Consider the following 16846-nt stretch of genomic DNA (forward strand, 5'->3'; position numbering starts at 1 on the left):
CCCCCCCGCCCCCCCCCCCACCTCCCTCCAGCCAGCCGTCCCTCTTCCTCGCTGCTGCGCTTCTTGGTGTCTAGCTGGGATTTGTGCCTCTAGGTGCCTGTGCCCATGTTCCTGCCCACCACCTTGGAGAGCACAGACAAGATTGTGGAGACCATTGAGGAGCTGAAGGTGAAGATCCCTTCCAACCCCTTGGAGGCTGACATCCTGGCTATGGCAGAAATGATTGCAGAGGCTGAGGAGTTAGACAAGGCCTCATCTGACCTTTGTGGTATGCCACGGACAGCGGTGTTGAGGGACACAGGGTGCGACCCGTCTGTCTCGGCCTCAGGGGGCGGAGTGTGGTGATCTTGGTGCCTCAGCAGGACTGGGGCGTAGTTGGGGCCGGCCCCTGAGGGCCCGTGAGGGCGCTAGGCAGGAGCTGCAGTGACCAAGCCCCCTTCTCTGCCTCCCAGATCTTGTGAGCAACCAGAGTGCAGAGGGGCTTCTGGAAGACTGTGACCTGTTCGGGCCAGCAAGAGATGACGTCCTGGCCATGGCTGTCAAGATGGCCAATGTCCTGGATGAGCCCGGGCAAGATTTGGAGGCCGACTTCCCCAAGAGTGAGTAGGATGTGGAGCGTTTCCAGGGAGTACAGGAGCCTCTGTGCCATCGGGAGGAGTGACCCTCGTGACCTGAGCATGCCCTAACCAGTGCTCCTTGTGACCCTATGACAGAAGGCTCACACAGGGACCAGTCCCAGAGATCCTGGGACAGGCACGCTATTTTACAGTTGTGTCTTGCTTGTTTTTTCCAATCGTGGCAAAACACATGGCCTGAGACTTACCATCTTACCCACATTTAAGTACGCAGTTCCGTAGTGTTACGAACATTTGCATCGTTGTGAGTTTTGGTGTCTGTGTGCCTCTGAGTGTGTTCCTGGTATAGCTTTGCTGGTTCCTGTTGAGCACGGTGAAGCTTTGTGGGAGGCTCATCTCCGGGCAAGTGGACAAATAGGAGGGGAAGGGTGGGAGCACTACCGGGTTGAGATCTTAAAACCTTGATTTCTTCTTCTTTCCACTCTTAACAGATCCTTTGGACATTAACCCCAGTGTAGACTTCCTCTTTGATTGCGGCCTGGTAGGGCCCGAGGACGTGTCTGCTGAACAAGACCTTCCCCGCACCATGAGGAAGGTGAGGGCTGGGGTGTTGAATCCACAGCAGAGGGAGAGGGCCCAAAGAACTCGGGGGAGGGTCTCGTAGCCAAGCCAGCAGCCTTAGTGTGACTTTCCTGCCCTCTTTTCTCTACCATTGTGAGTACCAAGAAACAGCCAAATTTCTCTCTCCCTGGTTCATGAGGTCATCAGGGCTGTTTCTAGGGCTCTCTCTGTGCTCTGGAAGCTTGCCGTGTTCTGATGTCAGTCCCCTCATTCCGCGGTGGTCAACACTATCCCAACTAGCTTCCGTGGTGCCCCTGGCCTTGCCCCAGCCACGTCTCTCCTTTCTCTCCCCCTCCAGGGTCAAAAGCGGCTGGTGCTTTCCGAGAGCTGTTCCCGGGACTCCATGAGCAGCCAGCCTAGCTGTACTGGGCTTAACTATTCGTATGGTGTCAATGCTTGGAAGTGCTGGGTGCAGTCAAAATATGCCAATGGAGAAACGAGCAAGGGGGATGAGCTGCGTTTTGGCCGTAAGTTGGGGGGGGCGGGGAGGAAGGTACCCTATGGGGAAGAGAGTGGGGAGAGGGAGAGGAGGAGGAAGAGGGCCAGGGCTGTGATTCAGCTGAGGACGTGAGGGTGTCTAGGAGTGATAAGGCTGTGATCACCGAAGGGTGTCCTGTGAAGATGGGGAAGGGCTGCCTAGGTTTCATGGCTGAGGGCTTTTTTTAAAGATTTTTATTTATTTATTTGACAGAGAGATAGAGAGCACAAGTAGGCAGAGCGGCAGGCAGAGGGAGAGGGAGAAGCAGGCTCCCCACTGAGCAGGGAGCCGGACGTGGGGCTCGATCCCAGGACCCCAGGATCATGACCTGAGCCGAAGGCAGCCGCTTAACGGACTGAGCCACCCAGGCGCCCCTGAGGGCTTTTTTTTTTTTTTTTTTGCAATGGGTGGGTTTGTTCTGGAGCTGGATGCGACTGAGGGATGGAGGGATTAACGATGGACTGAAATGAAATTCTCCATGTGGAGCATTCTTAATCCCATCCACCTCTACTGCATATCCCTGCAGCCAAACCGATGCGCATCAAAGAGGATATCCTGGCCTGCTCGGCTGCCGAACTCAACTATGGCCTGGCCCAGTTTGTGAGAGAAATCACTCGACCCAACGGGGAACGATACGAACCCGACAGTATCTACTACCTGTGTCTTGGCATCCAACAGGTACCCCTTGCACGCTGCCTCACTTGCCATCACCCTCGACAGAGCAGGCAGGGTCCCACCAGAAATGGCCCCATCCCACTCCCTGTTCCTCACCCTGTCTCCTACCCTGAGCAGGTCTCCTCGGTGATCCTCAGACCCGTTCTAGGAAGGGAAGGATGGGTGGAGCTGGGTTCCTTGAGTGGTGGGGGGATGGTAAGTTCCCACTGGGAGAGGTCGGCCATGCATTATGTGACGAGACCTCAGAGTGGTGGGCATCGCTGGGGAAGAGCACCCTGGGTCACACAACCCAGCAGCTGTTTCCCACTGCCTTCTCATTACCAAGGTCGCCATGCCTGAGGCCTTCGGAATCGTGTCTTTCCTCTAGAACCTAGAGTCTAGCTTTTTAATGTGCATTTGGTTTTCTTTCTTCAGTACTTGCTAGAAAATAACCGAATGGTGAACATCTTCACGGACCTTTACTATCTGACTTTCGTTCAAGAACTCAACAAGTCTCTGAGTACCTGGCAGCCCACGCTCCTCCCCAACAGTAAGGGACAGGGACTTAGCAATCCCTCTGTCCTTTCCTCCAGTCTTTAAATACGCCGTTCCAAGAGTCCTGGGCTCTTTGGTCTGCCACTCTTCACAAAGGCTCAGAGGGCAAGAGTTATGGACCTGGGGGCCTCAGAGTTCAGAGCTAGAAGAGCCAGGGCCCCCCGTCCTTGAACCTGACTTAGGTCTGACGAGCTATCTCTGGGTCTGAGAAGGGTGGCGTGGGTTTAGTTGGTAAGAGTGGAAAGAAAAGAAGACATTGTGGGACTCCCCAAGGTTTACATCTGCCTGCCTGTAACTTGAGGGTGGCGAGAGACGCTCCAAATGCAGGTGGAAACCATAAAAAAAATCCAGTTCAGGGCGCCTGGGTGGCTCAGTCGGTTAGGTGTCTGACTCTTTTTTTAAAGATTTTATTTACTTAATAGAAAGAGAGAGAGAGGGAGGGGAAGAGAATGGGGGAGGGGCAGAGAGAGAGAGAGAGAGAAGCAGACTCCCCGCTGAGCAGGGAGCCCACTGTGGGGCTCGATCCCAGGACCCTGGGATCATGACCCGATGCCTAACCGGCTGAGCCACCCAGGCGCACCCCCACCCCCTAGTGTCTGACTCTTAATCTCAGCTCAGGTCTCATCTCAGGGTCGTGAGTTCAAGCCCCGCATTGGGCTCCACGCTGGGCGTACAGCCTACTTAAAAAAAAAAAAAAAACCAACTCAATTCCACCATCTACTCTAGCAGAGTATCAGGGTTTGATCTGTAGTGGCCACTTCCCTGAATGGGGACGGTGTGGGAAATGCCTGTGAGCGGGACATCTGGGGTCAGAGGCGTTCGGGTGTGGGCGGTCGATCCCCTCTGACGGGCCTCTCTCCCTTGACCGGTGCAGATACGGTGTTCTCTCGGGTGGAGGAAGAGCACCTCTGGGAGTGTAAGCAGCTGGGGGTCTACTCGCCCTTCGTCCTCCTCAACACCCTCATGTTCTTCAACACTAAGTTTTTTGGGCTACAGACAGCCGAGGAGCACATGCAGCTCTCCTTCACCAACGTGGTGCGGCAGTCCCGCAAGTGTACCACCCCTCGGGGCACCACCAAGGTGGTGAGCATCCGCTACTATGCCCCAGTCCGCCAGAGAAAAGGGCGAGGTACGAGGCTGCCCCCTCCTTTATCTTTCCCCCCCTCTGCTCGCCCCTTCGGCGCCCCGCCATCACCACCGGCTTGGCCTCCTCTCCTCTGCTTCCCTGCCCTTCCATTCCCGTGTTGGCAGAGCAGGTGCCAACAGCCAGCCCCGCGATCTGCTGGGCAGTGGCTCTTGCATCCATAGGAGGTCACTCGGCTGCCTGTGTCTGACTTTGCTCATTTCAAGGCAATTTCCTTTTCTTAGGTGGGGGCGGACAAGTAGGAAGCCCGTTGGGTGTGTTTGGCTGTGGGGGAGAGTTGACGGCGTGGCTGAGAGGCTTTCCCTGGCTCTTTGCTATTGGGTGTGACAGAAGCCACACCTTGGTTTCCACTCTGGCCCTGGAGTCCCGTCCCATCTGAGTGCAGTTCCCGAGGTCGCTGCTCTGGACCCGAGCCTCCCCCTGGACTCCTGTCCCCAGAGCCGGGACCATGGCTGTTTCTCTGTCCCGGAAGGCCAGCCCAGCCTTGCAGAGTCGGGCCTGTTCTGTGAGCATGTGTGCATCATTTCTGAGATTACTTCTTTAGGAAATCAATTTGGGGGAAATTATAAAGAGAGGCTTTGGCGGTGAGAACTAGGGAGGCCTGCAGAGTGACCCCCCCCCCCACCAACAGGACGTTTGCTTGGTGTGGGGAGACTGACTGACTCTTCTTCTGCCTTTATTTCTCTATGAGACTGTATTTGGCGTCCCGAGGCCTTCTGTGCCCTGGACCGTGCTCTTGGAGGCGGTTCATCCCCACTGTGCTTTTTAATGACTCTGGGTCATTTGCATCCTCCGTAGACACGGGGCCCGGGAAACGGAAGAGAGAAGACGAAGCCCCTATCTTAGAGCAGCGTGAGAACCGCATGAATCCCCTCCGCTGCCCAGTCAAGTTCTATGAGTTCTATCTCTCCAAATGGTGAGTTGGAGGGTTTGCAGGAATGCCATTAGCATGGAGACCCCAGGGGTCTACTTCGCCCTGGTACTGACCTCTGTCCTTCCCCCCCTTCCACCCACCCCACCCCGCTCCCCACCGTCGCAGTCCCGAAAGCCTCCGGACTCGCAATGATGTCTTCTACCTGCAACCTGAGCGGTCCTGCATCGCAGAGTCCCCTCTCTGGTATTCTGTCATCCCCATGGACCGTAGCATGTTGGAGAGTATGCTCAATCGCATTCTGGCCGTGCGTGAGATTTACGAGGAGCTGGGTCGTCCTGGGGAGGAAGACCTGGACTGAGCCCGTGTGCTGTCCGTGTCCATCTCTCACACCAATATCTTGGCCTGGGGCCACGTCCCACAGGGCGCCTGGCCCGGGAACCAATGCTACTCATTCTGAAGGGCCCTGACTGCCCTCCTCCATCCCCTGCCTTCCCTAGGAACCCCTGGCTTTTTACCTTCTTCCATTACCACTTGACGACCCCAGGGTCCCAGTCCTCTGTCCGCAGGGGCTGGGCTCCCAGTGATGGGCAAAACCCAGCGAGGCCACTTTCTTTATGCTTCAGAGTAAACCCCTTCCCTTGGGGCCAGACTCTGGATGGAGTGTTCATAGCTCTGGTGATCCTGTTGGCTTTGGGTTTCCCGACCCATCCCGCATAGGTAAAGCTCCCTGTTCCCAGGTTCGGGCAAGGGGGAAAAAACCCAGCTGCCTTCTCTGCCCTGCGCCCACTCCCTTCTCTACCCTTCCCTGGTACCACGCTAAAGGGTCTTATACAAAAGATCTGAAAGTAATGAGGGGACCATCTACCTACAACACGGAGCTTAGATGCTCCTCCCCTCCCATGAGATAACTGGTGGTTGGAACCCCCTCGCCACTGTATTCCCCCTCCCCATCCCTGCAAGCACCGACCCCTGGTGCTGCACGTTTAAAAACTCCCAAACGCTTTCTTTCCCTCAAAGGCAGAGAATGACTCTAAGTATGGGGAGCTGACTCCTGTCCCCTTGGTTTACGTGTTTGTTTCTCTCTGCCATCTTAGGTTGGCATGAGCCATGGTGTCAACATGCTTAGCCCCCTTCTGTAACTGCCTCCCTTTAGTTCAATGGACAGAATTTCCCAAGGCAAAAAACTACCTTCTGACTTGAACTGGGGCTGGGTTCCCCATTCTTGTTCTCCCCCCATCATAAGAGCCAGGCCAAGCCTGTGGGGGCCCTGGGTCGTGCAGGATGGGCTCTGTGGTCAAAGGATAGGTGAGGAGCTGTGGGCAGGGGTCCCGCCCCCACTGCCGACATCTCCCTTTCCCATCTTGCTTTTGTAGTTCCAGAAAACTATTAGTGTCCAGCAAAGGGGGTTACCCAGTTCTTTCCCTGTTGGCTTTGCTGTTCCCCAGCCTCCTTTTTGTGTTTTTATAACTGTCACCAGTTTAGCCACTGTTTAAATTGTATATATTGTTCTGAGGCGCCTGGCCTGTCCCTTCAGTGAGCCATGCCCACCCTTGTGTTGTAGTGAGAAGCTGTTGTCACGACTAACCTTCTGTCTCTGGAATTGTTTGTTTCAAATAAAGAATTAAAATTGTCTTTTGCCTTCTCTGGGGGAAGGAGAGTGGTGTTTGGAGCGGTGAGGGATATAGAGGACTGATGTTGGACTCTCAGGGGGTAAAGCTCTCAAGGGGTAAAGAAGTGGGTGTCCCACCCCAGGCTAAAAATCATCTTTACCCACCTCACTGAAGGAATCCACTAGGAATACGGTCCTCTTTGTAACAGGTTTCCAAATACTTAAGGGGGAAAAAAATCAATTCAACAGCTATCCGTTAAGGACCTACTATGTTAAGGACCTCAGATTACATGCTTCAGAGAAGACAAAGATTAATTAGACCGGGATCCTATCCCCAGCAGGCTCCCAGGCTACAAGGGGAGACAGACCAGTGCACAGTCCTAAGACAGGCAGAATGAAATAAATATATCCAGTACTATGGGAGAGCAGAGGAATAAGGAACTCATTTCCAGTTTATGGGGAGGTGTGTGTGCTGAGTTCACCGAGGGCGGTGGCATTTGACCTGGGCCTCAGTAACTGGGAGGGGTTGGGGGCCCCCGACCCAATCAAAGCCACAGGGAACGGAAGTGCGAGGCTGAGGTTTTCCAGCCAGGGAATGACAGGATGCAATCTGTTGCTTCAGGGAGGAGACCCCCCCACACAACAGTATAAAGGATGGGGGCGGGGGCAGGTAAAAACTGGGGCTGATAGATTCTGTGGGCCTTGATGGGGGCCACGGGGATAAAGAAGGAAGAGGGAGGATGGATTCAGATATTTTGAAGTTAACATCTGTAGGATCTGGGAGAGAGGGAGAAAGTGAGCATGAATCCCAGGTTTCTAGCCTTGCCGATTGGAGAGTGGTGGTTCTTGGGTTTTTTTTGTTTTTTTGGTTGTTTTTGTTTTTGTTTTTTTTGCCGGAGAGTAGGAGTAGGACGGGATTGGTAACAAGTTGAGGTTTTGGTCATGTTGGTTGGGTTCGAGAGTCTCCTGAAAGACCTCTGTCCTGGTTGTGCAACAGGGCGGAAAGAACACCCAAACTTGACTTTCTACTCACAGCTCTGCCACTCAAACCTTTTAGAGTCTCACCTTAAAAATGCATTCATATTCTGCCCCGACTTTCTCACAGACCCGTTGCAAAGACCACATGGGAAAATGGGCACGAAAGAGCAGTATCAGGGTGCCTGGGTGGCTTAGTCAGTTAAGCATCCCACTTGATTTCGGCTCAGATCACGATCTCGGGGGCGTAGGATTGAGCCCCGCATTGGGCTCCACGCTGGGCATGGAGCCTGTTTCCTGTTCTCTCTCCCTCTCCCTCTGCCCATTCCCCACCCTCCCCCCAAAAAGAAAAAGAGCAGTATGGATGCTAGATACTACCATATACACTAGACAGTTGGAAATGTGGGTCTGAGGCTTAGAAGAGAGATGAGGTGTTATTTTTTATTTTGGGGGCTTTATCGAGGTACACTTGACATATAACAGTATAGGGGTTTTTTTAAAGAATTTTATTTATTTGACAGAGAGAGAGGCAGCGAGAGAGGGAACACAAGCAGGGGGAGTGGGAGAGGGAGAAGCAGGCTTCCCGCTGAGCAGGGAGCCCGATGTGGGGCTCGATCCCAGGACCCTGGGAACATGACCTGAGCCGAAGGCCGACACTTAATGACTGAGCCACCCAGGCGCCCCAGAACAGTATAGGTTTAAAGGCTATGGCTATGCTGATTGGATACACTTATATATCGCAAAATGATCACCACTGTAGTTTAGCTAACACCTCCAGCCCGTCGCAAATTACCATCTCTTTTTTGAGGGCGAGAACATTTAAGATCTACTCTCTTAGCAACTTTCAAGTGTATAATATAATGTTGTTAACTAGAGTCACCATGCTGTACATTAGATCCCCAGAACTGATTCATCCTATAACTGGGAATTTTAGAGGCTTTGACCATGCCTCCTCGTTTCCCCCACCGCCAGCCCCTGGAAACCATTTTACTCTCGTGCAATATTTGTCTTTCTCTCTGACCTCTTTTACTTAGCGTCATGCATGAGATGTCAATTTAGAAGTCATCTGCAAAGAGCTAGCTAGCTGAAGCTCTGGGATTGGACAAGATCACTAAGGGAGAAACTGAATGAAGAGAGAAGAGGACAAAACAAAAAAATGGTACCTTGAAGAGTATCTCCAATTACCCCGTGGAAGGAACAGAGAGGGAAAGACCAGAGAAATAGAAGGAGCCCCAGTCTACCAGATGCCAAAGGTCGAACCACCTGACGCAAAGCTGTCCTCATTCCCAGGCCAACATGAGGTCTACTAAATTTCCCTTCTCCCATCTTCACCAGGGCCTAAAGCCGTCTGGCTCTCTTCCTTCCTTTCCCTCCTGGAACAGAGAAGAGTCTGATGTCATTAGTTCAACTAGATTTCTACTCTGTGCCTAGCCTTGTGCCAGTTGTTAGGGTTACAAAGCTGAGTAAAAAGGCGGGGTCTGCTCTTGAGAAGTCCCCAGTCTGATAGGGAGGGAGGACCAGGGCTGGGACTAGGGTGAGGCAATGAACGTATCGAGGGAGCAAAATACAAGGGGGCCCTCACTGTCAGGGTCATGCAAGTACAGGATAGGCATTTGCAAAACCCTGAGAGTGAGCACCTCCTTAAACTTTGCACTCTAGCTGCCTCAACTGGCTTAGCCTAGTGGTGACCCTGGAGAAGTTTCATGTGTCAAGAAAATAACCAGGGTTACAATGTAACTGTTGCTCCTTCTCTCCCAGGAAATCAAGAAAACCCACAGAGGTGACCTGGGAGCTGGGTTTCCATGAAGAGTGAGCTTACTTTGTCAGGCAGAGTGGAGGTGTAGGGATCAGCGTGCACAAAAGGCGTGGAGGTATTGGGGCGCCTGGGTGGCATAGTCTGTTAAGTGTCAGATTCGTGGTTTTGGCTCAGGTCATGATCTCAGGGCTCATGAGATTGAGCCCCACATCAGGCTCCACGCTCAGCTCAGAGTCTGCTCCAGACTTTCTCTCTCTCTCCCTCTGCTCCTCCCCCCTGCACTCATGCACAGGCGCTCGCTCGCTCGCTCGCTCGCTCTCAAAATAAATAAATCTTTTTAAAAAAGGCATGGAGGTATACGAGAACACACAGTGTCTTTAGGGGTGGGTGGTTGGGCCGCAGAAAAGATAGAGGGCACAGTAAAAAGGGTGAGAAGTTGGGGTAGGTGTTGCTGGGAAAATGGGGATCAGGGTGTAAAAGGCATTGAATGCTGTGCCACGCCCTGCTAGGGTGACCAACCATCTTACTTTGCCTGGGACTTTCCCAGTTTTTTTTCGTAATTTTTTTTTAGAAGTAATCTCTAAGCCTGATGTGGGGCTCCAACTCAAGACCCTGAGATCCAGACTCGCAGGCTCTACCGACAGCCAGCCAGGTGCTCCCAGGACTTTCCCAGTTTTAGCAATGAAAAGCCAGCATGCTGGAAAACTCCTCTGTCCTGGCAAAGCAGACCAGTCGTATTGTATCCTCAAAGTGGTGGAAAAGCGTTAACGGATTTTCACACAGAATCGGCAAGATTCATGCTTTAAGGGGACCCTCGCATGTCTGGATGAGGTGGAGGAGGACTGGGTCTGAGGAAGCCTGGGGGGCCCAGTTACAGAAATGGCTAAGAGCAGCAGAGGGAGAGGGAGAAGCAGGGTCCGCAGAGCAGGGAGCCCGATGTGGGGCTCGATCCCAGGACCCTGGGATCATGACCTGAGCCGAAGGCAGACACTTAACCCACTGAGCCCCCAGGCACCCCAGTAAATGTTAGCTTTTATCATCCAAATGATCAGTTAGGAGATCATTGCAAGGCCTGAAGGAAGGCGGGAGCGCAATGGGAATGCTGAGGGGGAGAGGGGCTTGAGAAAGATTTGGGACACGGAATTTCCAAGACCTTGTTTGTTGGCTGATTTTATTTTCACGTGAATGATTTTTAGTTGGCATGAATTCTCCAGGGAATCTGCATTTTCAGACTAACTGTAGAATGAAAGGCTTTGTCTCTTGAAGGGAAGCTGGAGGGGAGATGGAAAGGGCCAGGAGGACACCGCTGGAAAACAAAGTATGCCTTTGAAATCCCTAAGGTTAAGGCAGAGAAACGGTGGCAGTTTCAAAAGTTGATCTTGATTTAATGGTTGGGAGGGTAGGGTTTTTTTGGTTTTTTGTTTTTTTGTTTTAAGCAGTCCCTACGTCCAACGTGGGGTTCGAAGTCACAACCTAGAGATCAAGAGTCACATATTCTACCGACTAAGCCAGCCAGGCGCCCCTTTTTAAAATTTTTATTTTTTATTTTTTACTTTTTTTTAAGATTTTATTTATTTGACAGAGAGAGACACAGCGAGAGAGGGAACACAAGCAGGGGGAGTGGGAGAGGGAGAAGCAGGCTTCCCGCGGAGCTGGGAGCCCGATGCGGGGCTCGATCCCAGGACCCTGGGACCATGACCTGAGCCGAAGGCAGACGCTTAACGACTGAGCCACCCAGGCGCCCCTTTATTCTATTTTTTAAAAGATTTTTATTTATTCATTTATTTGAGAGAGAGCAAAAGTGAGAGAGATCACAGAGGCAGAGGGAGAAGCAGACTTGCCGCAGAGCAGGGAGCCCGATGCGGGCCTCGATCCCAGGATCCCAGGATCATGACCTGAGCTGAAGGCAGATGCTTAACCGACTGAGCCACCCAGGCGTCCCTGATTTGCTTGCTTGCTTTCTTTTCCTTCTTTCCTTCCTTCCTTCCTTCCTTCCCTCCCTCCCTGTATCCTTTCTTTCTCTTTCTTTCTTTCTTTCTTTCTTTCTTTCTTTCTTTCTTTCTTTCTTTCTTTCTTTAAGTAGGCTCCATGCCCAACGTGGGGCTTGAACTCATAACCCCGAGATCAAGAGTCACATGCTCTACTGCCTGAGCCAGTCGGGTGCCCCTACTTATATTACTTCTAAGTCTGGTAATAAAGTTTAAAGTTTCAGACTATGAATGAGACACATCCTTTTCATTAAAGCGACATTAAGAATTGAGACACTCCCCTCACAGCCATCCTCCCACATATATGTAAATATGGTCATGCGTAGTGTGACATGCGTAGTGTGACATGCGTATGAAAACATACAGATTTCCTTACTGAAGCAAACGCACACGGCCATTGACAACTAACCAGTCAAGAAAGCATGTTATTGCTTTCTTTGGGTAAAAAGCCAGTAGTGGAATTACTGGATCATATGGTAATTCTGGTTTTATTTTGTTTTTTTATTTTTTGAGGAACCTCCATAGTGTTTTCCACCGTGGCTGCACCAATTTCTATTCCCACCAACAGTGCGTGAAGGTTCCCTTTTCTCCACATCCTCACCCAAGATGCATTATTTCTTGTGTTTTAAATTTTGCCCATTCTGACAGGTGTAAGGTGATATCTCATCATGGTTTCAATTTGCATGTCCCTGAGGAGTAGTGATGTTGGCCATCTGTATGTTTTCTTTGGAAAGATGTCCATTTGGGTCCCCTACCCATTTTTACTCATATTATTTGGGGTCTTCCTGATGTTGAATTTTATAAGTTCTTTATATATTTTGATTATTAAGCCCTTATTGGATATATTATTTCAAAAAGATATATGCATCCCTTTGTTTACTGAAGCATTATTTACAATAGCCAAGATATGGAAGCAAACCAAGTGTCCATCAAAAGATGAATGGATAAAGAAGATGTCACACACACACACACACACACACACACACACACACAGAGGAATATTATTCAGCCATAAAAAAGACTGAGATCTTGCATTTGCAACAGCACGGACAGAGCCAGAAGCTATAATGTTAAGTGATATAAGTCAGTCAGAGAAAGACAAATATTTCACATGCACATAGAATTTAAGAAAGAAAACAAATGAACAAAGACCAAAGAAACAAACCGAAAAATAGACTCTTAAATATACAGAACAAACTGATGGTTGCCAGAGGGAAAGTGCGTGACGGGGGGGCAGGTGGAGAAACAGATAAAGGGGGTTAAGAGTACATTTATCTTTTTTAAAAAAGATTTTATTTATTTATGCATTTATTTATTCGAGAGAGAGAAAGAGAGAAAGAGCATGTGCACAGAGAGGGGGAGGAGAAGAGAGATAAGCATACTCCCCACTGAACAGAGACCCCTACGCAGGACTCGATCCCAGGACCCTGAGATCATGACCTGAGCCAAAGGCAGATGCTTAACCAAGTGAGCCACCCAGGTATCCCAAGAGTACATTTATCTTGATGAGCATTGAGAAATGTATAGAATTGCTGAATCACTATATTGTACATCTGAAACTGATATAACACAGTATGTTAATTATACTTCAATAAATACATGCACACATGCACACACACACATATGAATAAAATTCCAGGGGGAAAAATAATAAAGTTGAATGTAAAAGTAAAAAAAAAACAAAACATGTTACTTTGGTGAGACAGAGGTTAGCTCAATATCTGAGAGATTCAGTGAATACAGTTGACCCTTGAACAATATGGGTTTGAACTACATACATGGGTCCATCTCTATGTTGATTTTTTTCAATAAATACAGCACAGTACTGTAATGTATTTTCTCTTCCTTATGATTTTCTTAACAACATTCTCTTTTCCCTAGCTTACTTTATTATAAGAATGAAGTATATAGGGGTGCCTGGGTGGCCCAGTCGTTAAGCGTCTGCCTTCGGCTCAGGTCATGATCTCAGGGTCCTGGGATTGAGCCCCACATCGGGCTCCCTGCTCGGCGGGAAGCCTGCTTCTCCCTCTCCCACTCCCCCTGCTTGTGTTCCCTCTCTCTGTCTCTCTCTGTCAAATAAATAAATAAAATCTTTAAAAAAAATAAAATAGGGATGCCTGGGTGGCTCAGATGGTTAAGCGTCTGCCTTCGACTCAGGTCATGATCCCAGGGTCCTGGGATCGAGCCCCACATCGGGCTCCCTGCTCTGTGGGAAGCCTGCTTCTCCCTCTCCCACTCCCCCTGCTTGTGTTCCCTCTCTCGCTGTCTCTCTCTGTCAAATAAATAAATAATTTTTTAAAAAAAAGAATGCTGTATATAATATATATAACATACAAAATGTGTTAATCCACTATGTTATGGGTAAGACCTCCAGTTTCTGGTAGGCTATTAGTAGTTAAGTTTGGGAGGAGTCAAAGGTTATACATGGATGTTCGACTGTGCAGGGGCTCAGTGCCCCTACTCCCGTGTCGTTCAAGAGTCAACTTAGTTGAAGGATGGCACAGGTAGTGAAATGAAATAATAATGTGACATACTTGTATAGAACTTAACTATGGGGCGCCTGGGTGGCTTAGTCAGTTAAACGTCTGACTCTTGGTTTCAGCTCAGGTCATGATCTCAGGGTCGTGGGATCGAGCCCCGTGTAGTGCTCTGGGCTCAGTGTGGAGTCTGCTTGTCTCTCTCGCTCTGTTCCTCCTCTGTTCATGCTCTCCTCTGTCTCTCTCTCTCTCAAATAGATAGTCTTTTTTTAAAAAAAGAACTTACTATCAACTGGGCACTGTTCTAAGTGTTTTACATATAATTATTATATCTAATTCCCACTATAGCCCTTTGATACAGGTACTATTACTATAAATGTTTTACCGGTGAGGAAGCCAAACTAAGTAACTCGGCTAAAGTCACACAGGTAAGGAGTGGAGCATGCTCTTAATCATTATGCTACACTGACTTTCCAGAGGCGTTCTGGTTGAGATGGAGAGCCATCCTGGGGCACCTTGCTGGCTCAGTTGGAGGAGCATGCTACTCTTGATCTCGGGGTCGTGAGTTCAAACCCCATGTTGGGTGCAGAGATTACTTAAAATAAATAAACTTAAAAAAAAAAAGTGGAGAACCATCCTGTGTAAATGACCCTTTCTCCATGAGGTCCACTGTCAGATCATTCTGCTCTTTCTTCCATAGGTCATCATCGTCCTTAATACATCTATTTGTGCCAAGGGCTGCCCTGACCTGGATCTCCTCAAGATCTTCACAGTCTGTATGAGTACCAAACTGCCAGTCAGTCTAAGTTAAGGTTCCTACATGGGATAGCACAGAGTCGAAGCTCCTGTGCACACTTCTAGGTGTGGTATGAGACCCCCTCATGGACTGGCCCCAATCTACTTTGCCAGTCTCACCACCTACTATGACCCTCCACCCCATCCCATGCATTCTCTGCTCTAGTCACACTGAACACACCCTACTCTTTCTAGACTCTGAACCTTTGCACGTGTCTGTCTCCACTTCACTACTGCCCTTGATCCAACAGGCTAAGCACCTACTACGTGTTAAGGTTACGCAAGTGATTGCCATACAATTCGAGAAGTACTCTAATCGATATACGCTACAATGTACCACAGGAATTCAGAATCAGGGGAGGACTCATTCTCTCTGAGGGACTTGGTGGGGGACACAGCGAGGGGAGAAGAGAGGTGAAGCCTTCACACGGGAGATGACATCTGAGCTGAGTCTGGAATGATTAGGAGTCTGCCAGTCAAGGAAAGAGAAGGAAACCTCCAAATCGTCTTTGGCTCCTTCATCTCCCCACGCTCAGACATGAAGTCCTACATAGATTTTATATCCAAAGTGTGTCTCACATTTGTCTCCTCTTATTCCTTCTGCCACTGTCCTAGTCGCACGGGCCCACTTGGGCCATTGCAAGAGCTCTGTAACTGGTCATTCCGCCTCTCATCTTTCCCATCCCCAGTCCGCTCTCCATGTGGCTGCTGGAGTCAGCTCCCAAGCCACAAATCTGAAGGCAGCACTCCTCTTCTCAAAACCCTTAGTGGTGGGCGCCTGGGTGGCTCAGTCGGTTAAACGGCTGCCTTCGGCTCAGGTCATGATCCTGGGGTCCTGGGATCGAGCCCCGCATCGGGCTCCCTACTCAGCGGGAAGCCTGCTTCTCCCTCTCCCACTCCCCCTGCTTGTGTTCCCTCTCTCGCTGTGTCTCTCTCTGTCAAATAAATAAATAAAATCTTAAAAAACAACAACAAAAAACCCTTAGTGGTTTCCACCACCGGTAGGACAGTCTTAACCTCTTATAGTGACACCCAAGGCCCATCACAAGCTGGTCTTACTTTCTCTTTCCTGTCTCCCCTCTGGCCATTCCACTCCTCCAATCCTCCACGGTAGATTATCTGTCTCACTCAAGGCGGCATCCCACCCTTTCAGATACCCTGTCTGTGTCCTATGCCCACCTTATTCTCCCTCCCTAGAATGCCACAGTCCTTTCCCCTGCCTGACCGGTTCAGCCTGGCCTCATCCAGGAATCAAAGGGGGTCCAGCTTGGGAGGCCTTTCCGGCCCCTTGTCTATCATAGGTCATGTCTGGCGTTTGCATATTGTGGAATCAGGAAATGGAGCAAGCATTCCCCACTAGCCACCACTGTGTGCACCCAGGCTATCTGATTGGGCACCTGAATCAGCTCATGGTTGCCATGCCAATTCTCTGTGGATACTGCAGCCTGCTTTGAAATCCTAACCCGGTTGTCGGGGGGCCTTGACTATTCGAGGGAGCCATTCCCCTCATCCAGGAGCTGCCTCTTCTCCTTGCCCCCAGCTCCTAGTATCTCTGCACACGGATGCCTCCTAAAAGACCACAAATGTCCCTAAAAGCACCAGTACCAGGAGAAAGAGTGTGTAAGAAGCTCCTGTTACTCGGCCTTTTCTGCCCCCAGATCAGATCCCTTGAATATGCAACATCTCTTGGACCTTGGTGTTTGGGCTGCTGTCCACTCCCTGCGGGAGCCAACCCTCTTATCAGCCCACACGAGCCCCAGCCTAGCTGAACCAGCCTCACTCCTTTCTGACTCCCTGCAAGTTCTAGCATGCCTTCGGGCTGTGGTCTCTGTGCGTCTGCTAGTATCCTACCTTACTTTGCAGTTTCTAACCAGCTTTTAAACACATCTGATTGGATTCTCACAAAAGTTCTGGGAAAGGAGAGGTAGAGAGGGTGTTATGCTCCGTATATTGCAGACGAAGAAACTGAGACTCAGGGTAGGTATCCTGTGTCCAGGGGGACAGAGCTCACAAATGGCAACCCCGGTCTCCGTATTGCAAAGCTTTCCTTGCTGCCACCACCACCGGTCACTCCGTGGTTTGACTGTGTGGCAGGTGCTACGCCCACTCGCCTCGCATTTCTCCCCTACACACACTCTTGTGACAAGCCTCAGATCAAAAAATCAGTCCTGGGTTAGCCCTCCCTGCAACACTGTGTACCCCAGCTCCCCTCAGGGTCCTTTGGCCTGCTCCCATCTGGTTCACAGGATGCAAGGGTCAGTGTCGTCCCTTTGGCTGTATAGCCGGCTCGTGGCTTTATTGTCCCACCACTGCCCCCTGGGGAGGAAAGCCTTGATCTGGAGTTG

At 50.4% G+C, this 16846-nt stretch overlaps 1 protein-coding gene across 3 annotated transcripts in view; it reads left to right on the forward strand.

The window, feature by feature from the left end:
- ZMYM3 (zinc finger MYM-type containing 3) overlaps positions 1–6526 on the forward strand; it is a 14247-nt gene extending 7721 nt beyond the window's left edge. For all 3 annotated transcript variants that reach the window (XM_044911770.1, XM_044911771.1, XM_044911769.1), the window contains exons 16-24: positions 94–268; positions 453–599; positions 1067–1170; positions 1495–1663; positions 2201–2352; positions 2764–2878; positions 3758–4012; positions 4826–4943; positions 5067–6526. In XM_044911770.1, the coding sequence (XP_044767705.1) occupies positions 94–268; positions 453–599; positions 1067–1170; positions 1495–1663; positions 2201–2352; positions 2764–2878; positions 3758–4012; positions 4826–4943; positions 5067–5259 (1428 nt within the window). In that variant the 3' untranslated portion in view covers positions 5260–6526. The remainder of the gene's footprint in view (positions 1–93; positions 269–452; positions 600–1066; positions 1171–1494; positions 1664–2200; positions 2353–2763; positions 2879–3757; positions 4013–4825; positions 4944–5066) is intronic.
- The last annotated feature ends 10320 nt before the right edge of the window (positions 6527–16846 follow it).

The sequence above is a fragment of the Neomonachus schauinslandi genome, chromosome X (genome assembly GCF_002201575.2).
Source record: "Neomonachus schauinslandi chromosome X, ASM220157v2, whole genome shotgun sequence".
NCBI classification, from domain to species: Eukaryota; Metazoa; Chordata; class Mammalia; order Carnivora; family Phocidae; genus Neomonachus; species Neomonachus schauinslandi.